General features: G+C 44.9%; 1 protein-coding gene, 1 long non-coding RNA gene and 1 pseudogene across 9 annotated transcripts in view; 1 reads left to right on the top strand and 2 right to left on the bottom strand.

The window, feature by feature from the left end:
* LOC148004493 (uncharacterized) overlaps positions 1–24,930 on the top strand; it is a 107,113-nt gene that overhangs the window by 59,914 nt on the left and 22,269 nt on the right. The gene's annotated exons all lie outside the window — the stretch shown is intronic.
* Positions 1,831–17,551, bottom strand: LOC148004496 (putative sperm motility kinase W). 8 transcript variants are annotated; one of them, XM_087559384.1, is made up of 9 exons: positions 15,593–17,551; positions 11,502–11,758; positions 10,467–10,796; positions 9,476–9,629; positions 8,390–8,427; positions 6,941–7,763; positions 6,667–6,869; positions 2,507–2,696; positions 1,831–2,344 (listed from the first exon to the last, which is right to left on the bottom strand). In XM_087559384.1, the coding sequence occupies exon 1, from the start codon at positions 17,076–17,078 to the stop codon at positions 15,597–15,599; it is 1,482 nt and encodes a 493-aa protein (XP_087415510.1). In that variant the 5' UTR covers positions 17,079–17,551; the 3' UTR covers positions 1,831–2,344; positions 2,507–2,696; positions 6,667–6,869; positions 6,941–7,763; positions 8,390–8,427; positions 9,476–9,629; positions 10,467–10,796; positions 11,502–11,758; positions 15,593–15,596. The 8 variants fall into 8 exon arrangements, with proteins under 8 accessions (XP_087415510.1, XP_087415512.1, XP_087415515.1 ...); XM_087559386.1 differs by lacking the exon at positions 2,507–2,696 and having other exon boundaries at positions 6,941–7,148; positions 7,592–7,763; XM_087559389.1 differs by having other exon boundaries at positions 16,286–17,551.
* Positions 18,002–24,884, bottom strand: LOC148004495 (nucleolar RNA helicase 2-like; annotated as a pseudogene).

Here is a 24,930-nt window from a genome sequence, read left to right as displayed (position 1 = left end):
ACCAGGATGATGATGTCACTTAGGACAACACCTGATATCCTCCCCCCTGCAAATGAAGCATCCTAACTTCTCAGATTGAGCCAAAGGGCAGCCTTCTTCCCTGGATCTCACCTCACCTCACCCCATGATGTTTTGAAGTTCCCTGTTCACAAGGAAAAAAGGTCCATGAGTTATTTCACCGAGAATCATGAGAGCATCCATTTATTGGGCTGCAATTCTCCCAGGAAGAGTTTTCTCTTAGGAAGTGTTCCTTACTGGATCTTGGCACCATCCAGCAGGCTGCGTTTGAGGTTTCTCTGCAGGTTCTTAGCTTGCTACCGAAGATTCTGTTGGCTATTAATTTCACACTATACACTGCTCCTGACTTTGTGACTCTGGCTCTGGTCCTGGGGATCCATATAATTTGTAAAACACTCACTGGACAAGCACTGTCGAGTCAGGAACCAAATTCCTGGCCTATGTCAGCTTTGATAGAGTTTTCTTTGTGGTGTAACCCGTGTGTGTCCTCTTAAGCAGCTCTCAGGTCAGTCTTAAGTGCATCTCAGGGTGTGAACTCAGGATGCAGGCTTAGGGTGACTTTGAGGTCCATGCTTAGAACCAAGAAATAGGCAGCAGAAGGGTTGAGTAAGAGGCCTGGCTTAGATGAATCCCAGAGTATCATTCTTGTTAAGACTCCCGGACTGACAGGTTTATTTTGACCTCTAAGAGCAGGAAATCCAAGGTTAAATATTTCCCTGATACACTATGGGAATGGTCAGAAGTCCAGGCCTAGGGATCTGATCTCCTGTCCCTAGTCCAGCACATAGGTAGGAGGAGAATACATTCTTGAATGCCCTGTCTTTAACGTGAACAAAGACCATGTGATTTCGGGAACCAAGGCAGTTGCCTCATGATGCTTGTGACTTGCAAGAGAAAGAAGCAACTAGAGCCAAGGTACAGATGGAGGCTGAGGCAGGCCCTGCTTTGGTTCTGCTTCAGTCAGAGCAATAAAGCCCTTCAGTCCAGCTGTGTGGCTACATAGGTCATGATACCTGGCACTTGACCTCAGTGTGTGTCCTACACTTCTGCTAGCTTGTCAGCCATCCTGTGTGGTACTCAACCAATCCTGTATATTCCAGAGACTTCCCCTATGCCCTTGGTGTGTCAGTTCCTATAAGGACAAGCTATCTTGTGGTTGTTCTGTTGTGGTGCAAGATGTCATGTAAAGGACTTTTCTCTTGCGAGAATTGAATCATCTGGTCCCGGTCACATTCCTGATCTGAATCCTCCATACAGAGGCAGATGTGCTCTTTCAGACTGATAGCTGACACCTAGCCTGCTTTGGGCCATGAATTCAATCACACACTCCCTCCTGTGTTCCCCTTCCTTTCATTCTAGATGTAGAGGGTGGTGTGATGTCAGTATCTCCTAGAACTAACCATGACACCACCCTAGGACCACTGTACTGCTCTGCTGCCCTGCACTAGTATTCTACTAATGGTGACATCCTATGGAGTTTGACAGAGAGCATGGCAGTCACAGCACTATGGGTCATGGAGGCCATGATATGTCAATAAGAGTCTCCAGTGGTCATTTCTGTGAATGGCAGCTCCCAAATTCTAACGGTGGAATCCCTGAATGATTCTACGTAGGTGTAGTGTTGGTGAGTCCTGGACCTTTAAATAAATCTGTAAGATTCTCATGTCAGACACCTTGTCCTTGGATTAATTTCTGAGTGTTATCTGTACTGCTTTGAGCTGTGGGTTTCTGAATTTGTAGGGGAGAATCTTGGAAATATCAGGCTCTGAGCCTTGTTCCCAGTCAAACAAGTTTTAAAAGGGCCAATAACCATAAAGGACAGAACTTCAGTTTTAATGGTAACTGTGAGTCCAGTCTATTTCCAGCCCCTTAAAGGGGTAAAAATCTTTCTTGGACTATATGTCAAGTGAGATAGCAGAAGGACCCAACACTTCCAAAGTCAGGACTTGCAAAGTTATACCAAGGAATGTATGAAAAAAGGCCTGTGGATACCTGGGCACAAGATTCGTGAATCTGCTATCCACAGACACAAGTTTCACAATCATAGTCCTGGTTGCAACAGCATCAGCCACAGACTTCTCCTGTGGAGTGGGGCCTTCTTCATGATCTAGGCTTCAGACGTAACCTTTGACCTGAGTCTGTCAGACCCTCTGTAGGCTGGAATGTCTAAGGAGACTTTGGTCCTTGCACCTTTATCCCGTGCACAAATGCTTTCAAATATTTCTTAAAGATGTGACTTGGCCTTAGATGGGCCAGGCTTCTTGGATGTAGTCCATCTTCTAGGCCTGGGCTCATCAGGTAGAACAATCTCTTCAGTATCAAAAAGCTGGATGTGGAGAACAAAAGGAAGGAGATTGTGTAAATGGAGGGAATATTTTTTCAGAAGATATGTTCCCAGCTCTTTCCCAATAATTTTTGAACATACCAGACATTCTAGCACTCTACCAATGAATAAGAAAACCCTCATTGCCATTCCTGTCCCTCTAACCTGATGTCTGAAGAATCAGAAGCTCTGAAATGTTAGCCAAGGGGATATGCAAGAGCTGAAGGAGTCAGACAGAGAGCTTGTTTGTGCTCTATCCAGTGTCAGCAGCAGGCCTTTTTTTTTTTTTTTTTTTTTTTTTTTTGGAAAGAGTTGATTTCTGCCATGCTGCCTGTCCAGAGGCTTTCTAGACATCCTGTAGAAAATGTCAGGGTCAAGCACTCAGCAATTCTGTTGTTGGTTGCCCAATTTTATTCTGCATGGCCCATACTAGGGAACAACATGACATCTGCAGGTCTTTGTTCTCTTCCCTACAATGGGGTAAAAACTGGAAACAACCTGTCAGGGGTGTCCTCAAGTATACATCAAATGCCCTGTCACTTGTGGACAGACCATGACTGGGGATCAAGTTTTACAAAACTTTGAGAATGGGGTGAGCACAGAGAACATGAAGATCCTGGGTACTGAGGGAGAGAGACACAACTACACCTTCAGGGACCTACGCCGAGTTATAGAAAGCATCACCTGTGCTATCAATGTACAGAAGACAAGCAAGGAGACCCACTGCACATCCTGCAGTGACATGACCAAGATTCCCCCTGGAGACTCAAAAGCTCAAGGTCTGCGACACAAATATAAACACAACCAGCGGTGAAGATGATGGACAAAGGGTTCTTTCTCCATAGCTGAAAAATGTCTAAATGGTACTTCTGAAGAATGCCCAGTCTACTGTGCACAGCCCAACAGTCATACAACAGTTTATATTTTGATGTTACTGTGTGTTCTCTATTTCCTGGTCTCATAGGAGCATCATGAAAATGTAGGGACACATTGCAGATATGCCACTGTCCAGAGTTTTCTTCGCAGAGCAGTACCTTGCTAAAGACACAAGCAGGGCCCTAATGACCCAAAAGACTCCAGTAGACTTCTTATGCCTTTTGTGCAAATGTGGGGGAGGAGGGTAAAATAAATTTTCTGGGCAGTTACTTAACAAACAAAGGGTCTAGATCACCTTATTACACTTGATAAAAGTCGCCTGGAATCTGCTCATCATGAACCAGAAGAGACTCTTTCCTCCAATGACTGACAGATCTCTACTCTCCACCAGGATTGGCTTATGAGGGCCCAAAGATGTCATTGCCATCCAAGGATGATCTACTTTCTGGAAAATGAATTCTCAGAGCTGGATGGAAGGTTTATACATGATGATAAATGTTGGGAAGAAGTCTGGAGGGATCACATGACTTGGTGATGCCACAGGCAGGGCTCAAAACAGAGGCACACAGTGGTCTACAAAACAGTATCTATTGAGAATCCTAACTTATCCACCAACCCATAAATAGAAACTTATCACATACTAGACTGTGCCTTGATCAGAACCAGTTTGGTCCAAGATGAAAACCTGTGAGAGAGTAGTGAGGATAAAGCCAGCTAAGCGTCCAGTTCTCATTGTGCACTGCCACCCACAGTAGAGCAGTGTACACATAAAGCTTGACCAGTGATTCCAGACTGTGGGTACCTGTCCTGCCTCACTCTGTTCAAGTACCTTGAACTCAGGAAAACCCCACAACTCACTCAGCTTCTACTTAGGGCATATGCCAGCCGACCCCTCATTGCAACATCATCCAAATTTTGTAATGTTCCAGATTATGGGAAGGCTGGTACTTCAAAAAAAGAACATGACATAGTCTTAGAGACAGCAAGGACACATGACAGATAAGGAGGATAAAATCCTAAAAGATGACAGTTACCTACAATAAAAGGATCATTTATGACATCTAGTAGGACCATCTATCTTTACACAGTTGTGGGAATGCCAAAGGCTGTTAGTAGATTTGTCTTTCAGTACTGCACTATAACAGTATGGACTCTGCCTGGCTATGCCTTAGCCTAGCCTTTTAAAAAGGACTATTTAGGCTCTACACTAACAAATGAGTTCTCCAAATTTTAAGCACCATCTTGAGCATCACATATTTGAACACATCACTGAGAATTTGAGACTATTTCACAATTTTTTTCTTTACCCACGTCAGTCTCATGTGTTCGAGTTTCCTTGACAATTAAGCCCATGACCACAACATTGCAAGTGGTCTTTTCAACTGCTTCTTGCAAGCTATGTTAAACTGACTGCACATCAGACAATACAAGTGAGAGGGTCTTCACAGCAACCATCTGAGAAAAATGACATAGTCTGCCTGCCTAAAGCAGCAGGGTCATTGCTAAGAACCAGAAGGAGACATCCCCAGGAATCACTGGCCAGATGCGACAGAGCCAATCTTGGGGGTTTGATAACTAGTGGGGTTGGAGCAGTGGTTCAGGAATATAATGGCTTAGAAAAACAGCATTTACTGTTTTTGAATACATCTTGTATGTAGAGTTTTATGTAGATTTTCACGAATGTTCATATGTACCAAACAATAGTAAAAGCATTTAATGGAATTATGAAGAGCACATGGCATTTCAGGATGCAACCTCCAAAAAAAGTGGTAGTAACAAGCCAGATTGAGTCCACCCTTGAGACTGGGAAAGCTTAGAGTACAGCATAGCATTCTGTGAACCCAGAGAGCATGGTTGCAATGTAGCCACAATGTGCAGCAAATGGAGGCACAGCAACATTAGAGACCACACTGACCTGTATCCCAGTGGCTGCCTATGTTAAACTCAGAGGATCCTGGGATTTCCAGGGACCAGAAAGAATCAGATATGTGATCCACGGATCCGTGTTGGGACAGAAGAAATTGACAACCCTGCTCACATCTATGGGAGAAGGAGCCCACTTCTCCCTCGAGTTTTAAATAGACAGAAGCCTCTGCTATGAAGAGTATGGGCCATTGCCTCTTTAGAGACATCCCAATGTCAATGCTTCATGTCCTGAGAGGATATGTTGCTCACAAAGGTCAGCTTGCAGTCATGGTCTCCCTCTGTTTTGGTCTTAATAGCTAAATTCTCTGAGGATCATCATGAGAGGATATGTCACCTCTGCATTCCCTTCAAGTGCCAGCTCATCATCTGGACCTCAGAGAATTGAGAGATGGATTAAGTGCTGTAAATAGTTTGGAGGTGAGATCTGGGCCATGTCTGGAAAGAATGGGGTATGAGTTACTGCCTTTTGCAATGGATGGAATTGCTGCTTTGGCTCACCTCAAAAGGCCAAGGACATGACGGAGAAGCTGTGAAGACTAACATGGTGGAGGGATATCCTGAGATATCATTCCCTTGTCTACTATACAGGGAAACCATACAGAAGGAAGAAGATGTCCACATGGCTCACAGTAAAGCCTGCTGTGACAGGCCTAGTTGTGAAGTGAAGTGGGCTCATTCTAGAGTTGTTAGGAAACAGGGCATGGCCGACATCTGCCCATGTTACACAAGAATGAAGCCTGCTGTGACAAGTCTAAATGTGCAGTAAAGCACGCTTACTCTAGAATTGTTAGGACACTGGGCATGACCAAGAACTTTCCATGTTACACAAAGAGAGTGCTATGAGTTGGAAGATATCGAGACTGTGTCAAGGTCATGGCTGTGAGAATGACTGAAATGGGTGTGTCTGGGGAGGAGACTGTTTTCAAAATAAGCCAGGAGGAAGGAAAGATCCTGAGAAACTTGATGAGTTTCTCTGTTGTTGGGGCAGTCACTGTCAGGAGAGACCTCAGAAGGGCCTTGGTTTCCCCTTCACACAAGGACACAGTGTATTACTTAACTCAGTCATGGACAGACATGGGTACATTTACCAAGACACAACCAATACCCTGTCCTTCCATATATCAATAATTTAGAATCATTGAGTTGTTATTCTAGTCAGAGTATCTAACTCACACCTGCATCACATAGGATAAAGATGTACAGGGAACATCCCTTACAACAGTTGCAGGGAGAGTGGTGGCTCTTGTCATTTGCAAAAATGTCTCCAACCTCTCTTGCTTAGGATGTGGTACAATCAAAGACTCTGCTCTAAGTACAGGGACCTCAGACTGCTCGTAACAGTTTCTTTTTCATGAAATAGATACATGTCCTCCATGCCTCCTGAGAACAGAACCCCAGGACATCAGCTATGTGTGGTATGAGAGGCAGAACTGAGCTCCACTTTGTACCCTCTCCTCTCAGAGTTGTTTGGAATCCCAGTATCTCAGCAGCAAAGACTAGGTTTCCTAAGATGATCATCTTACCTTCATCTAATAGATGAGGTCCCCAGTGATGGTCAATTCTAATTGCAAGGGGAGACTATGGAAAGACCGTAAGAATGGCAATCTCAATCTTGTCCTTCCGATTTGTGGTGAACCTCTGAGAGCCTCATGTCAACAGTCATCCTAACTGTAACACCTTCACTCATCTTCTGGGAGGTAGGACTATATAGATTTCTTAGTGATGCCTAGAAGACAGAATTGGAAGCGTTATGGTGTTAGCCCTCAGACCCGTTTCCTTCTGTGGACTCCCTTCTACCTTGTTGTCCTCATCTCAGAGGCACATTGATCCTTGAACAGGTTGTTGGTTATTTACAGTAGATGGAGGTCACAGCGAAAAGTCACGTGTTTTTCAAGGCATCATTTGTCCATCTCAAACTCTCTGTCACAGTCAGAGCTTGGCCTTCACTCTTTTGACACTTCCTCCAACTTCTTCACTGAGTGCAGCACACTAGAATAGGCATGACCTTTGGAGAGATGTGGTATATTAAATGTTAAAGGTGGAGATGGAAGACAAAAAACCCAACATGGGTCAAGATCATGTGAGAAAATCCCGCCCTTTGCTTTCTGGACTCCCAACTTCTACAGAAGTTGTGAATGATACTAACAAGAAAGGAATGAAAACAAGTCCTGTTCTAAGTTTTAAATTCCTTCTCACCACTGAGTTAAGATTGGGGTTACTGGCTTGGACTTCTCACAGGTAAATAAGAGCACATTGTGTAGGGGCTCTGGGTACCTTCGTGTGGGCTTACACATCATAAAGTGTTATAGATGGAATAACTTACCCATAGAAAATTCTGGCAAAATAAAGGTAGAAAGAACAGTGGCAAATAAAGTACTATGCTAAGAGTCGATATGACTTAACATTAGAGAACTAAGCTGGGATATTGAGGATCTCCAAATCTACAACCAAGACAACTCCAGTAGACAGAGAAGATTGTGTTGTTGTGACGGGTATCCAAAGAAGGAGAACAGCACTTCTGTGGGCCAATGTCTAGGCTCCTACTCCCGAGTCCAGTCAAGTATTTCTCCAGCATGTACTGGCACAGCCTCAGATCCTTCAGGTTCTTCACCTACAAAAGCTTTTCCAATAATAGGTAGTAGAGTTCAGTTATTAGGTCCTTTATGAGTTTGAGAAAGACCTCACTTGAGTTAAACTTTGACCTTCACAGGCTCTCCAGGAAATATACATGCTACCTGCCCCCACATGCATGGACACACACACACACACACACACACACACACACACACACAGAGAGAGAGAGAGAGAGAGAGAGAGAGAGAGAGAGAGAGAGAGAGAGAGAGAGAGAAAGGAAGAGAGAGACAGAGAAAGAGATAGAGATTGAGCAAGGGAGAGACAGATTGATAGACAAAGCGGGAGTTAGGCAGTAAGAAAGAGAACAGGAGAGAGTCAGAAACAGATGCCAAGAATGAGAAAAAGACGGAACAAAAGATATAAAAACCAGAGAAGAGATAGAAGAGACAGACTACAGACAGAATGTAGGGGAGAGTGAATAGGTAAATGAGAAAATATGTAAATAATTTAAAATGCTTTGCAGGGCTACATGTTCTCAGTGCCCACACCATCTGTTTAAATTAGGGTAAAGTATATAAGCATCATACATACCTAGCAGCACTGATTTGGACTTAGTCTAAGAAGCACAATCTAACTGCCATAAATGCCATGAAAGCCCGACAAGTTGCTAACCTTTATTGGTGAGAGGGGCTCCACAACTGTCAAAAGACCTGGAAGAGGAAACAGAAAAAGAAAAAGATCAACCTGAAGGCCAACAAGTCTGCTGTGAAATTTTTATCTCTGCCTAGAAAGTACTAGTCAATGATACAGTACATACATCATAGTGTTGAGCTGATGGCTGAATGGAAACACTGTCAGTTATAATATGGGGAGAAACTGAGAAGGCCAGAAAGGACACTCTACAAGATATCAGCTTTGACCCTAGGTAAAATGAGAAGCTAAAGCCTCTAGTCACAAGTCTGACAGTTTTCAATGTTGAGCGGCGAGGTGGCCACTGGGAGAAATTCATGATCTTTAATTATAACTGTCAATTAGTACAGGAAATGTGACCTGGAGGGAGAGTCTTCACAAAGGAATCCTCTAGATGATCCTTCTCCTGTGAGCAAGTCTGTAGAGAATCGATTTTATGATCTTAAATGACATGGGAAGTAACAAGAATTTTAGCAGTGCCACTCCCTAGTCTTAGGGAAAGACTTCATAAGAGCAGAGGCCTTTAGATGAACACTAGCAAGCAAGAATACATGCATGCATTAATTTCTCACACTCCTGCCTGTGGATAGAACATGGGTAGCCCCTTTGTAGTGCCTTAGCTACACTGTGCTAATGCAGTATACCAGGAAGTGTTAAGTCACTGGATTGAAATGAAACTAAAAATATTTTGTTTCAGATAATCACACTGACACTAAAAAACAACAACTCAGACAACAGTGGAAGTTATCTGTTGGTTCTCTTAGTCAAATTTATCAAACTGTAGCTACCAACTCTTGCTCGGTAGGACCAGGTGGACATGGCTTCACTCTCTATGAATGTCTGATCTCCATTCATATTCTAAGAAAACCAAGAGAAGAAGGCAGTTTGTAACAGCTGGATACACAGATTTCCCACATTTAAGGAATAACCAATAACACAAAACGCCATCACATTTGCACTTGGACCTTTTCCAAGTCCTAACCAGCAGAAGAACTCTAGGTCTTGGCACTGAAATGGATGACCTATATGACACTTGATGGTGGCAGCCAGGGAAGGGAGGGGCCATACCATGTTGACCAGATATCCACACTGCAGATGCTTGTGACAATGCAGATGAGGTTGTTTGACACATTGTTGGTGCCCTCCTGTCTGCAGACAGAGGCTTTTGTTTGGCCTGCCTGGTAGCCACATTGAGCAACTTCTTGTGGGAAAGCACCAGGATCTGCAAGTGACAATTGAGAGTATGGAATACCATGGGATGATAAGGACAGAGTCCCCACTACGTTGGTCATGATGCATCCATAGCTTCTTCACATAATGACACTATACTGAGACTCTGGAGAGAAGATGTGTAAATAGACGAGAGGGTGAACATCCCAGGAAGACAGTCACAGGGATCAAGTGCCCAGAAGTAGAGGACAGCAGAGGGTGTGTAGATGGTAGAACTTTAGAGGATATTCCCATGTTCCTACACAATCAGGTCAGTTCTGGTATTGAGTATTTAGTTCTAGTATTTAGAAAAGAATTAGAAAAGATAGAATCAAAGAAAAGTGGTTTTCTGTGCTGATAACTAATCACAAATTCTATGGTGCTGAAGGATACAGGGATGACTGGATCCATTAGCCCCATCTTGTGCTGCTTCTAGGCATTACAGAAGGCCAGCTATTCAACACACTGTGTTAGTCAGATTCCCGTTTTACAGCACTAAGCACCCTCTATAGAAAAGGAAGCTGGATCCCAGAAGTCAATCAGAGTGGGAGAACGTTCCTGAAGTGGTAGGCAGGACTGTAAACTGACCAGTGAATATCGGAGTGTTCAGGGAGAGCATTCATAACCTATGATGTTCAAAGAGTGAGGAGAAATCTGCCCACACCAAAGATCCTGAAGGGTCTCTTCATGGGACACGCCACCCAGGGAGCCCTCAGTCTCTATCAGCACTTCAGGGCTCTATTCATCCTAGGCCTACTAATTTGATGCTGGAACTAAAGGAACTTTGGGAAGTGGGTTGAGATCAATCACATAGTGAGAAATCCACATGGGACCTCCCCATCTTCCTCACCTGGTCTTTCCTTTGACGTGTAGACATGGTCCTCTCTGAGACAGAATGTTCCAGGAGATTGAAGAGTGTATTTTTTCACATATTGAACTAGATTTTTAAATCAATAGCAGCATTAGCTACAATTGCAGTTCAAAATCAGAGGTCAAGTGGTTTTGCCTTCACTGAGAGATCAGGTCCAGACTTTCAGGTCAGACTCTGCTCACCAGTGACAAACGGAAGGACTTTGGTGCACAGCCTCGGGATTTGGGCTCCAGGCTGTGTTGCCTCAGTCAGAAAAGCCTCATGGCCCTCGACTGCTTCATTGTATGTCAGAGTCATAGTTGGTGATATCTAAAAAGAGGACAGGGACAGAATGTAAGAGAACAGAGGATTGAGCTAGGTCATTCGACCTGTAACAACACAGTGTGTTATTTGTATAGCTAATAAAATTCCTGGACAGTAAGAGGGTGTGCTGAGGGAGACTGAGTGTCTGCATGGGAGATAAAGCCAACTACAGTGCTGGTGTACAACCAAGGTTCAGGATTACCTCTGGTGACAGTTTTTATCTGCACTCCTTACCAGCTTAGAAACTGACATGCAAAATCAACGATGGTTAGCCACGTGCAGCAACATGGCCTGTTGTTTCTGGGATTCCTACACTGTCTCTATCAGGATGGCCTCCTCATCTTCTGACAATCCCACCACCAGCACAACAGTAGTGCACACTTCAGGCCTTTGGCAGGTAGCAATACCCAACACTCCCAGGGTCTGTGATCTGCGTGGAGAACAGCATTTCACTAAGAGGTGAAACACAATAAATTTCCTTTTAGGGTGTCCATAAATATCTATCACAGTATCACAGACACTCGTCAGGTCCAGTCATTCATGATGGCTGCCTGTCACATGGCTGCCATTGCCTTCCTTCTCATGCCTTCTTTCTCTCCAGGCTCAGCTCGACAGAGCTGTCTTCTCAGGGACAGTGTTTCCCAATAACCTGTACAAGGATGGGAACTGACAGTTTTATTACTGTTTTTACCTGTTTTGATGCAGACTTACCTCACCACCTCTGTCTTCCTGGATGTCCTGGACTCTGCCAGAGTGTCAGCTCCTTGGGCACAGCTTGTTTGTCACACTAATGCCACTGGGATCTGGCTTCTCCTGAGAGCCTTACACGTCACAATGCTTAGTTTGTGTTTTCAGTCCAGTGTTGGTAATTTGAGTTGGGATCCTTAGCAACAATGAGCCACTGTCCTTGTACTCAGGAATCCATGACTATCCTGGCCTCAAATGCACCATTATCTGCAGGAGGGAAGCTGAAGGAGGGAAAGAAATTAGTTGTGAGGGGGACTGAAACCCAGGTTTCCAGGACAATGACAGAATAATCATTTCTCAGAACCTCCGACTGAATGAGACCTCCCTTTGTAGATTATAACTAGAGGAACTGCGAAAGCACTCAGGAGGGAAGGACACTAGAGCAAGTACAGAGAAGGGAGAAGTTATGGATCCTTTCCCTTTTCCTTAATGACTAAAGTCTGCACTTGAGAGAGCCAGAGGCCATTAAGAACTGCTAAGGCCATTGACTGCTGGATGTCAGGATGTTGTGTATCAGGAAGCTAATGGATCACCATGTCCTTTAGGGTGAGAGGGAAGAGTTCACATGTGTTGTTGGGCTTTGTCTCATGCTGACTCTGGGATACAGAGAGTGCAGACACTCTATGTACTGTCTGAATTTAGGTTCCAGAGGGATTCTATTGACCATCATCTGCAGATAAACACAGCAGCTACAAATCCTAGAACTTAAACAAATGGAGGATAGAATTGATGAGGAGATGGTGAGTGGCTGAGACACCTAATAGATACCCGAGTGAAAGTGTGACATAAGACAAATTCAAGTTTTCTACAGATCCAAGTGACAGGAAAAGTGCACACCCTGATGTGACTGAAATGCCAGAAAGGGATTGCCCCTTCCCATATGGGTTGGACACTTTCCTGGAAATTTGGTCAACTTTAGGCCATTGGGATGGAAATATTTGTTTACATTATGCCACTGCCTAATTGTCCACTGCATTTATAGTACCTTTTCTTGATTAATGACTAAGTATGTAGGGATGTATGGATGGTAGCTCATCTGGCAGTAGGAAAGAGGTCAAGGAAATCATTGTGAAGAAGCCAGTAAAGAGTACCAGTCATGACCTCTATTCTTGTTTCTGCCTCTAAATATCTACCTTCAGTTACTATGACTTCCCTCATTATATTTACATACATCAGTTTTAAATTACACAACAGTTTCCTCCAGAGCCAAGCAAGACCCACTGCTCTCTGTTCCTGGCAGCAATGAAGACAAAAACATTTGGTGAACACTTGTTGGACTGTGGCTCCAGCTCAGGGCAGCCTAATCCCAGAAGACTCATAGTAGCTTCCTAACTTACTGAAAATTCTCAGCTGGAGAAATCTAAGGAGACCAGGGATAGATGGTGAAACATGAGAGAAAAAGCCAAGTCAGTATAACTGGGCCGCTTTTCAGCTATATTTTAGAGTAGAAAGATATTCCTATGACACTGAAAATGTTGTCTCGAGGTTATGGAGCCTTTGATTTGGATAGGAAGCATGAACACACACACACACACACACACACACACACACACACACACACACACACACACAGATCCATAGAGGTGCCTGGTGACACTTTTTACTTAGAACCACCACTGAGTTTGAAACGCCTACAGGTGCATGTGAAGGAAGGTCGGGGCCTCTAGACTCTGGGATGCCACCATGAGCCCCATTTCTATTTGACTCTGTTCCTTCCCACTGTTCTCTTCACTATCTTGACCTTTCCAATCCTCAGGACTCAGGAGAGTGCACCCCTCAGGTCTTTTCCATGTGTGGACCTTCAAGACTGAGAGAGCCTGAAAGTCAAGAGGAATTTCAGGAGTTTTCACCTAAAGGAGAAACTTACAGTTTATTCTTAAGTGACTCAAAACACTGCAGTATCAGAAAAAGACAACATCATATGCAACATATACAGAGATTGATGCTGGCTGTAGGTCACACAGCTTCCGCCATGGCCCTCTGTGCCTTCTATTATTTTCTTCCAGGGTCTCTCCTGCTGTAACTCTCACAAAAGTGTCTCTTCTGATGCCCTGGACTACCATGCATACTCTTTTGTCTCTTACCAAGTTAGTTGTTTGCATGCAGAACTACACCATCATTTTTGTCTTCCTGATTTCCTGGATTCTGCCAGGTTATCTGCTGCTTGGGGACAGATAGGTCTTCAGGCCTAAAGATCCCTGGACCCAGGAGTGAGTGAAGGCTTGGGACAGAGCACATTTTTATTCAATGACTTCTGACTGGATAACTGATCATAGCATGACACAGAGTAAACCTAGAGCACAGGATTGAATCTCAGATATCATTTTGACACTGGAAGACTTGTTCCAGTTAGGAAAGAATGACGTGAGGCCTATGAAAGAAGACTTAACTCTAGCAATGAACTGGACACACAGATGCTGTAGGGGAAGAACTTGAACATGCTCTGCCCAGAATGCAAAGAGCAAGCTGGATGGCTAGGGCACTGAACCCTAACCATGACGAAGAACCCACATCCTGCCAACAAAATCCCATGGAAATGCAGGGACATATGTCATGAGGCTAACCTCTGACAAATGAGGAGAGTCCCAGCTCCAGGCTCTTCAGATGTGGAAGAGGACTGAGTGTCAGAAAGATGGCAAATGCTTAGGGAGCAACCCTTCTAGTTTCCCAGGCTTAGCCGCTTTGAGGTTCACTCACAACTTTTGCATCTTTCTTGGACACAGTGAGAGAGATGCGCTGGGTGCCTACTCTTATCCTTCCCACAGAAGAGCATGTCACACAAGCCGGGTGATCTCCATGATAGAAGCACTGTGTATTATTCTCTAAATCTCCGTGTGGGATCCTTCAGCCCAGCACTGAGACTCATACTAGACATGGTAGACAGAAGTCTGGACTTTCCAAAGCTGGAGCACTTTTGAAATGTGGTTCACGATCACATCCTGGAGGCACTTAAGCTCTCACACCTGAAGCCCACTTCCCATGTCCCTCAAGTCTGCTGCTGTCTGCTGCATACAGTGCCCCAAGCCTACTACAGTAGATTCTCAAGAGGATGGCTAGTTCAAAGAAATTCGAGCTTTAGAGTGAGACCTCAGTGAGTTTGGTTTGTATGAAAGACTGGGAAGGAGTGTCCTAGCTATGTAGCACGTGTAGGAACGTGAATAGATGTCACTTTGAATGCCCAGTGGCCTGATCAGGAGCTGACCAAGCCAGCACATGCACTGCAGCTTAGGGAAAGCAGCAAGAACAGAGTTGTGGACTGAAACTTCCCATTTCTGCTCCTTGTGAACTATGGAACAGGCATTTGCTGTACTCACAGGGAACATAGGTCTCCTTGTTGGTAGCATAGCAAATGATGGGAGGGAAAGAAACCTAGGAGCCCACGGGTCAGTGTCCTGGGACATTCATTTTGAGGTTTAGTTGCCTTGAGCCTGGTAGCAAGAAAGATCCTCTAGGAGCTATTCAGCCCTGGTTAGTAGATGGTAAGTAAGACTAGCATGACACTGTACGACCAGTCTCTGAATGCCAGATTGGAACTTCTAGTGACACTGACCCCTCTCTGCTGCATGCAGGATACATAAGAACTGGGTATCCACAGCTGAATCCCAATGTATTCATTCAAGCAGCATTGTCAGACCTCACAGGACTCAGTATACTCCGCCTGTCCAGTTCAATTGTAGGGAGACATGGAGGTGGCCCCTTAGTACTTTGACCACTGTCACTCTGCCAGGCACTAGGTCCCTAAGCAGAGTCTCTATCTGAATATGTTCCCCATAGAGAACAGCCTTATATGCCGCCTTTCAGACTGGCTGTACCCATACTCACTTGCTGATTATTGCTAGTTCGGTTACATCAGCACCACCTAGGCATTCTCCAAAAATATTTCTTCCTCAGATGGTACGGAAATGAGCAGGGTTTTATCCAGCTGGAGTAGACATACTTCTCCCCAACCCAAGAGACCCCATGTATACTCTTCTGATATTTCCAGTGAGAATACATGAATAAAGACAGAGACAATAAAATTCAGAGTGGAGATGCACCCTCCCACATTAGCTTACCCTTTTATATGGTACTGCTTGCTGCCTTTTTCAGGGGGGCCACTCTCTTGGAGGATCTATGCTGGGTTTTTTTCTTTGGAGCCCTTGGGAAGCAGCAAAGTCTTGAAAAACAGTCCCCGATTCCTTTGCGGAGTCTCTTAAACCATCCCATCGTCTGAGGGGGAGATGATGTATTCATCTCAATGTCCTGCTTATGTGGCAGGATTATTTCAACTCCCAACATGTTGTTGTAGACGCATGGGGAAGCTACAGGTCTTGAGTGGAGGGCACGGGTAGAAGTGCTTCTCTGCTTCTTAGGATAGTATACCGCAATAGGAGGCATGGAGACACACCTGCCCATATTGAGTCCTGATAGAATGAGGTCAAGAGGATTCTGTTCCCTTGAGGGCTGTCTGTGGAGGAGGCCAAAGTTGGGCTCACTGGCCCTTCTCCTGAGAGGAAGGCCAAAGACAGAGGGATGTGCTGGTGATGGGGGTGGCGGAGGGCACGGATCCCCAGGCTTGGTTGGAGTGATAGATGCAAGATCATACCCTTCGCTTACATGATTTTTTAAGCTCAAATATGCCCCCATTGGCTCATCGTATCTTTTCTTTTGGAGGGATTCCAAGATGTCCTTGGCATTATACCCCATGCCACACAGCATTTCTATAATTTTGTAATCTGGGTCAGACATGGGCGGGATTTTTAACTCACATTTCTTGATCCATGGGTGATTTTCAATTTCCTCTATAGAGGGCCTCATTTCTGGTGAAACCGTGAAGATTTGATGTATCAGGTTTTCGAGTTGCCCAGACAGGTGATGTGGAACGGTATAGGTCCCCGTTGTAATCTTTTGCTCAATCTCATCGATGGTGTTTCCTCTGAAGGGAAAGTAGCCAGTGGTGATGAAATATAGGAGTACGCCCAAACTCCACACATCAGAACTCTTGCCATCATATGGCTGCCGTAATACCAGTTCAGGGGCATTAAAGCCCCTGGTTCCACAGTGCCTACTCAGTAATGTACCAGGTCTGCATTTGACTGCCAGGCCAAAGTCGATCAGCTTAACATTGCCCTCTCCATCTATCAGTATATTCTGTGGCTTGATGTCGCGATGGACAATGTCCAGACTATGACAATGTCTTATGGCAGATACGATCTGTCCGAACATTTTCTTAGCCTTTTCTTCTGGCAATGGGCCCTCCTCACTTATTAGTTGTACTAAGTTGCCTCCTGGAGCATATTGTAAAATAAAATGAATCTGGTTCGCTGTAACCAGGATCTGGAAGAGGGAAATTATATTTGGATGGTGCAGTAACTCCAAAGTGGTCATTTCGGACAGGATTGCCCTGATGGTGTTCTTGCTGATCTCTACCGTTTTGATGGCAACCAGGGCCTGTGTTCTCCGGTGCCAGGCCAATTTCACACTGCCATATGAACCCTGGCCAAGAAAGAATGCCACCCTATACTGACTGCCCAAAGTCTTCTTAATAGAAGTGATGTCCATCCCTGTGATCTGGTGAACACAGGTTGTGAGTTACAATAACCAGTCAACTAACAAAATACACAGCTATCAAGGAGTCCCACAGGTCAACGTTAACCTGCTCCCTGGTCCTTATGGACAAATTCAACAGGCTGGCCCACTGTCTTATACAGAGGACACTCATTCTTACATCACAGTGGTTCTTTGTGAGGTCACAGCATGAAATGCACCAAACAGACAAGGCTGTAAACCATAGTGTCTCCACTCTGGGCCTCAGGGAACTTTCCATTCTTGTGAAAAGGAAACTAGCCTCTCTGAGCTTCTTTCAGCAGATCAAAGAGTCAGTATTTACTGTTTAGCAATTACAGGCAGTACTGTGCTGCACAGGGAAGTGCATTAAAGCTTCAACCTGGTGTTGGGGATTTAGCTCAGTGGTAGAGTGCTTGCATAGGAAGTGCAAGGCCCTGGGTTCAGTCCCCAGCTCTGAAAAAAAGAAAAAAAAAGCTGTAACCTAAGAGAGACTTTGATCACCTCTCCAGATGCTCTATTGGCTCCTGAGGCTCTGGTTAGAGGAGCAGCACCTGGGAAGTGCATTGAGGGTCCAATATCAGATCGATTATTTTGTCCTCCTCACATTATGTATGCATTCATTCATTCATTCATTCATTCATTCATTCATTCATTCATCCATTCCTACTTCTTTCCAAAAGGAAGACAGAATGACGGTTACTCAGACAGGTCAGAAGCCTCTCTGCAAGGAAGGGGAGCTGGTAAATCATCTAAAAGGAATGAAGCACTGGGGACTTTGAGAGCAGGAGGGACCCTGGGGTGCCCATTGTGAAGAGTTTCTTCTTGGCTCTACTCACTGACCCAATACTTTACTATAAACTCCACTTCTGGCCTTTGATTGTGGATCTGGTACCTTTTGTTGTCACCTCTTGGTCATTGTCCTCTGAAGTTTCTACTTCCTCCTTGCTGTCCCTGCCCTGATCCAGGAAGTTCCTGCTTCCACCCTGCTGTCCCATGAAATCACCATGGCTGCCATCTGCTGCCCCTGCCCCCTTGATATCCTTCTGGGGGTCCTTTCAGCTCTGGCTCCTCAGTGGCCACGGTGAGCTGCCAGCATCTCCAACCATGCCACTTCACCTATGTTTCTGTGTCTGCTTCAGTGCAGACATCAAAAGAAACTTCCGGTTTTCTTTGAGGAAGACCATCCCCTTCATTTTGGCATCGATATTCTTGCCTAGCTGCTCCTCGAGTTCCTTCCAAGCGTAGCTCAGTTGGACATCTCAACAAAGCACTGCAGTATCATGGTCTCAAAGGCTGCTGGGCAGTGGATCAGGGAGCACTGGTCGACCGATGTGGCCCCTGATCTGTGGAGATAGAGCAGCTGCCAGGTCTCTACAGCTCCTTTCTCCTCAGTCAGCATCTCAGCTGACCGCTTGAAATGGCCAACGGCAGTGGGGGCACAGAGTCCAATAGTCTGATGGCATCTTTGCTGGAGGCTTTCATTATTTGTTTCAGAAGGAAAACCTATTCGTTCAAATTTAGTGCTGGCTTTCCGCTCCACCTGGGGTAACTGGTACTCTTCTTTGGTAAAAGCAGTTCAAACCCCTATCCTTCCAGCTCTGCCTGTTCTTCTTGAAAGATCAAAGACTCCATTTCCATTGGTGTACATCTATGAACAACCAGGTCACCCTCAGGATGTCTAACCCACTTGCAGCCAGTAAACCCACAAAATTGCCATTTCAGCACCTTTCAGGGTGATTTCCTTTTGCTTCTGCAGAATGTCCCCATGTAAGTACTGGGCATTCCTGCTTTATGCATGTGTTTTTTGACAGCTCCTGCCACTATTCGTGGATTCACAGAAGTTGAACATGTCCCCTTGAGGACCACTGTAGCCTTGGAACACATCCCCACTCACCACTGTCCTCTCTGTCTCCTGTGCTCCACAGTTAAGGCTGCTTTCTGAGTCTTTTTCCAATCAGGTCCACCCGTTCATACGTAGGTTTTGTATATTTTTAGCAACATTAAATACCCAATGAGACCATGTTGCAGAGAAAAAGCAATGTTTGCGGGTTGCCTTCAGAATCGTTATTGTATGCTATACATAAAATTTCTTCCACCTGATCTTCAAAACCAGTATCTAACATCTGGTCATCTTCATCCAGGACAACATGTTAAAGTTTGGTGAGATCTAGCTTGCCATTCTGCAAGTGATCCTCAATATGAGCTAGGGTCCCAACCAGGATATCAATCCCACTCTGCACTTGTTCTCGTTTACCACCATAGGGAGTTTCACCATAAAAAAACACTGATAGCTTTTATCGATGTCACTGAAGTGTTTGGTCATTTGATTTGCTAATTCTCTTGTAATTGCAGCACTAGTATCTGATTGGCTTGGCCTCTATTCCTCTCTTGAAGTCCACCTTTAAGTTACCCAATCAAAGGGACGGCAAGGGAGAAGGTCTTCCTGCTTACTGTCCATGCCTGGGCAATGAAGTCTGTCTCACTGTATACATGACGGAATGTCTTGGTTTTTAGAAAAAACGGGAAGTAAACCCCTCAAGCTTTGAGCTTTGAGAAGCTTGACGGTCTCTTCGGGTATGGGAAAATTAGAGAGAATCCTTTCTTCTCCATGAGTATTTCCTTTTCTATCTCATTACTATTTTCTTCCCCAGGAGCATCCCTGGAGTTGGAGTTTGGTTCGGAATGGGAGAGGACATTCTTGAGCCTGGGCTCTTCTCTCCCTTGTCTCATTAACTTCTTTCCCTTTCTTCTCCTTGGGCTTGGGCATGTCTGCCTCTGCTTCAGAAACTTCCTGGTTTTTATCTCTGTTTTTTTCCCATTGGCTGTTTTCTTCTCAAGGGACTCCTTTTCTTCTGGGATGTTTTGCTTTTACAAGCATTGTGGTCTTGAGGCTCATCCTCCTTCTTGGCCTTGTTGGATTTAGCAGAACACACATCAACTTCAGAAGGCCCTTTCTCTTTCACTGCTTTTGCTCTGGAGGAACAAGTCTTTTCCATTCCTTTCATTGCTTCTTCTGTCTTCGATTTTGGCTTCTCCTTTCTACTTTTCCTCTTGCTTGCGTTGGCAGCATCTCCTTGCTCTCCTCAGCCCTGTCTTCTCCCTACTTGGATGCACTGGGGAGTTTCCTGGTATTTTTCAGTGTGAGCTACTCAGGTCTGCCAGTCCCCCAACTGTGTGCAAAGGAGAGAGAGCGACAGAGCAGCCTTCTACTTGTGATCCACTCTGCATCTCTCAATAATTTCTTCCCTTGGAAAGAGATGATGCTTACTTCCCCTGCAATTTCTGTTAGAATTTCTACTACTGTGAAAACACGCCATGACAAAGGTAATATATTACTGCCTTGTCATGTACAATATTTTCTTGTGGCTGGCTCAATGGTTGTGAGTTTCCATCCAAATCATTATGGTGGGAAGTTAGGCAGCTTCTAGACAGGCAGCGCAGTTGAGGTGCTGAGTGTTGTACATCATGCTCCAAAGGCAAACGGAAAACTCCTTCCAGGCAGATAGGAGGAGAATCTCCAAACACACGCATACAGTGACACACATATTCAAACAAGCACACACCTCCAATAGTGCCCCTCCATTTGCCATGCAAGTACAGACAAACACACGCAGTTTCCAAGCTCTGTGCTCTGTGTCCTCCCAGCTCCTTTTTTGGTCAGCATTTGTCTTGATCAAACAATGAACTTTCTGAACGTAAAGTACTTCTTTCTATGGGCTCCTTACCTTCCCAGAAATCAACCTTCTTTGTGGCTGTGACAGGCGCTTAGGTGCAAACATTTGGGCAAGTATCTGTGAGTGCTTTTGAGATGTTTTTCTCTAAGGAACATAAGGTCCGCACGGCATGATTTTTGGAACATTTCCTCGGGGTGCATTTCCAGCTGCATCAAACTGTGAAAGCAACAAGATTCTCAACCATCCACTGCCTGGGATTCCTGACCATGAACACAGGGAAATCAGTTGCTTTTTCTGCTGATACCCTGCTTTTCCCACCATGAGATACTGTATCATCATTACATCTGAGCCAGGACAAGCAAGGTGCATTCTCGGTTCTTTCCCAGGCCATATCACTTAAGTTCCAGCTGCTGGACCTTGGAGATAAGCACATCCAGATGGACACTAGGAGTTCAGCTTCAGCTTGTTTGGGAGCAACAGGACTTCTCAGTGAATATCTCTTTGGTGGCTCCAGGTGGAAAAGTCAGACCCCTTTATTTGTACCTCATGCAACATGGGATCTGAAGAGGTAGAATACTTCCTCCCTAGGTATATGCACACTGGTACAAGACTGACATGCTGTCATGTTTGTCAAGGAAAAGGTGTGTGTGCCTCTGCCTGTTTAAGAGGACAATGCTTCTGGTAGCTTTTCATAGGGATCCTCTAACTTGTTGGCTTGGCATGATTTGAATTCTCCCAGGTCCTCAATCTACGAAGTGTTGATATAAGCCACTGGTCTGGGGATTGCCTATTGCTCCCTCCATGATGTTAATACCAAGGCTTTTTTCAAAAAGTCTAAGCCATAAGACCCTGTCTTTTAAAGCCTTTTGCTGGGTGACCTAGTCTTTTCCCACCAGATGTTCTAAATCCCAAGACAACAACTCAGGTAGAGCAGGTGCTGATGGGATATTCTAAGTATGAGATGGTTGTGAGACTGGATCCAGAGATCTACTGTGCCTGTCACCTTGAAACAGTTTCATGACTCACAGACACCTGGTGTGGTTCACCCCAATAGGGCTGCACTCACTCAGAAGGCCATCTTACAGGGGCTTTGTTCTACTCTATTTTTGAGTAGAACAGAGTCTGAGTGAAGGGTTTACCCTCTGAAGACTTGGGCCTGTAGGTATTCTATCCACGTGACTGCAAGGGCTCAGTGGATTGGGCTCTACCTGCTAAGGCATCCATAGGGTCAGTAACCATATGGACTGCTTGGGCTTTGTCTTCTTTTGCTAGATTATTTGGAAAACATCTCCATCTGTCTCTGTATATAGAGAAGTAGGAAGCCATGATTTGCTTTGTATTCTGGTCTTCACCCTGGCTTGGATCCTTAACCTAAAGCAACCATTCCAAGTGGTAACTCCATAGTGACATCCAGGGGGTCATGAAAGTTGGAGAAGGGATAGGACACAGATTAGTGGGTGAGAATGTATTCTCAGAACCCAAGAGGGCATCTCATACCCCAAGACTGATTGTTACCATAGTGCCCAGCTCTGGTTTAGCTTTCTGTCTCGATACAAGATGCTGTCTCAGTAGGAACTTTGTGCCTTTTCTGAGGTAAGACCCATCTTCCTTGTGGGAAGTCATTTTGCCTTCTTTTATGAATGCCTGACTGTCCGGTAGAGTCAAGTGAGACCGGGGTCTACTAGCAGATTTCCTGATTTGCTGATACATGGAAGGTTATGAGGGACACACTTGAAGCTCATGTTGAGGGGATCAATGTTTGTTAATGTTAGAGGAAGGAACAGGAAGGAATAGATGAGCCTCGAGATGCTAAGTAATATTGAATATATATAAGGCATTGTCTCTGTGGGCTTGGAACTTTGTTCCCCATGATTCTATAGACTATTGTCAAGTCCAGGAGAACCTGGAGACTCGTGTAGTATGGACTGAGCAGCCCTAACCATTTTGTTCTTTGTTTAATTTCTTTTATTTAGTAAGCATTCTATTCATTCACATGTCAAATGCTATCTCACATCCAGGTTACCCTTCCATAAGCCCCATCCCACATCTGCCCTCACAGCCCTCTGCTATGTCTATATGTAGGTGCTCGCCCACCCCCCTACCCCCTCCCACTTCTCCAGTTTACCCCTGTGCTGGGGGAATCAAACCTCTAGAAGACCAAGGGGCTACCCTCCCCTTGCTGTCAGTCAATTCTTTTCTCTGATAAATAGGTATTTGGAGCCGTGGATCTCTCCCTGTACACACCTTGTTCAGTGATTAAGACTCAGGGGCTTCTGGGTTGTTAGTTAGGCCAATGTTTTTCTTCCTATTGGGTTACAATAACCCTCTCCTTCTGTAGTCCCTGCGACAGCTGCTCCACCAGGGTCCCTGAGTTCAGTCTGATGGTTAGCTCCAAGCTTCCACATCTGCATTGCTTAGTTGATAACCAGGTCTCCCAAGAATCAGTCAAACCAGGATTCTGTTATCAAGCGCCTCATGACAAAGACAACAGTTTCAGGTTTGGTGTCTGCACACAGTGTGGATTCCCAGGTAGGAAAGTTCCTTGAGGACCCTTCCTTCAGTCTCTGCTCCATTTTTTGTCCTTGTTTTTCCTTTGGACAGGAACATTTCTGGGTAAAATACTTTTGAGATGGGCAGGCTCAGTCCTCCATTGGGGACTGTGCCTATATACTGGAGGTGGTCTCTTCAGGATCTATGTCCCTCTTCTCTGCACATTTAGGCTAAAGCCATTCTCAGTGGGTCCTAGGAGCCTCTCATTTCCTGGTCTGTGGGACCCTCTGGTGGCCATCTCCAGTTTGTAATCCCTGTTACATATTTTTATCTATTTCCTAAACCTCTCTTCCTCTTTACCATCTCCTCCACTATCTTATATTGCCCCCTTATTTCCTCCTCCTCCTGTCTCCCTCCCTGGTCCCCTTATTCCTCCACCTCCTGCAATAATCCTGTAACCTCCTCAATGCAGAACTGAAACATCCACACCCTGTTCTTCCTTCCTCCTTAGCTCCATATGGTCTGTGGGTTTTATCATGGCTATTGTGAGCTTTTTGGATAATATCCTCTATTCAGTGAGTACAAAGTGTGTGGGTTTTTTTTTTTTTTGTGACTGGGTTACCTCACTCAGCATGATATTTTCTAGCTCCATCCATTTGCCTGAGATTTTATGAAGTCATTGTATTTAATAACTGACTAGTATTCTACTGTGTAAATGGACCACATTTTCTGCATCCATTCTGCTACTGAGGGACTTTTGGTTTGTTTCCAGCTTGGCTGTTACAAATAAGGGATTTATCAATATAGTGGAACATGTGTCCTTGCTATATGTAGGGGACTTTTGTGTATATGCCCAGTAGAGGTAACCTTTGTCTCTGAGAGTTTTATTCTGTCTTTCCAGTAATCCCCTCTCCCAACATAGAAGGCTGCTGGACATTTTGCCAGACAGACACACATACTCTGCTCTCCTCTCTAGGGACAGTTAGCTCTCATTGTCTTTTCAGTCTCATCACAGGCACCGATGGTCACATTTCAAGCTTTATTTCCTGTCCCAGTCCAGGAGGATTTGGATCTTTCTTGCATGAACTCTGTTCTCTCCTCAATTAACCATATCCTGTTTCTTCAGCCAGCTGAGAAGATGCCAGAGCCACTACATGTTCCCTAGCCTCAGCAGACAGGCCTTGCCATACTTTCAGAGTCCTCTGCCTATCACAAAGTCACTTGCTGCTGTTGTTGTTGTTGTTGTTGTTGTCATTGTCATTGTCGTTGTTGTTGTTGTTGTTGTCGTTGTTGTTGTTGTCGTTGTCGTTGTTGTTGTTGAGAAATATCCCTAGCTCACCTGTTGTTGTCCTCCCTCAGTCACCTTCTCTTCACTGTGACCGAAATGGCAGGAGGAAAGTAAACACTCTGCTGAGCCATCTGTGTCTGTCCACCAAGTTTACCCTTCTATTCCTAATGGGCCCTGTTCACAGGGGCTGAGGTCTGCAGTTGCCATTCTTTACTGTTGTGTCTCTCCATTCTCAGTTCTAACAAGGCTACGTAAAGTACACTGGGGTGGAGTAGGTAAGGCAGTAACCTGAGACGTGGAGCTGAGATACTGTGGCCTCAGCTCATGCTCCATAAAGGATGCAGCCATTTGGCCCCATGGAGAACAGGAGCACTAGATGTTGCCTTGTCCAGCA

The sequence above is a fragment of the Rattus norvegicus genome, chromosome 7, assembly GCF_021556685.1.
Source record: "Rattus norvegicus strain SHRSP/BbbUtx chromosome 7, alternate assembly SHRSP_T2T, whole genome shotgun sequence".
Lineage (NCBI taxonomy): Eukaryota > Metazoa > Chordata > Mammalia > Rodentia > Muridae > Rattus > Rattus norvegicus.
The sequence above is the reverse complement of the archived record's forward strand: the minus strand, read 5'-3'. Positions and strand labels throughout refer to the sequence as shown.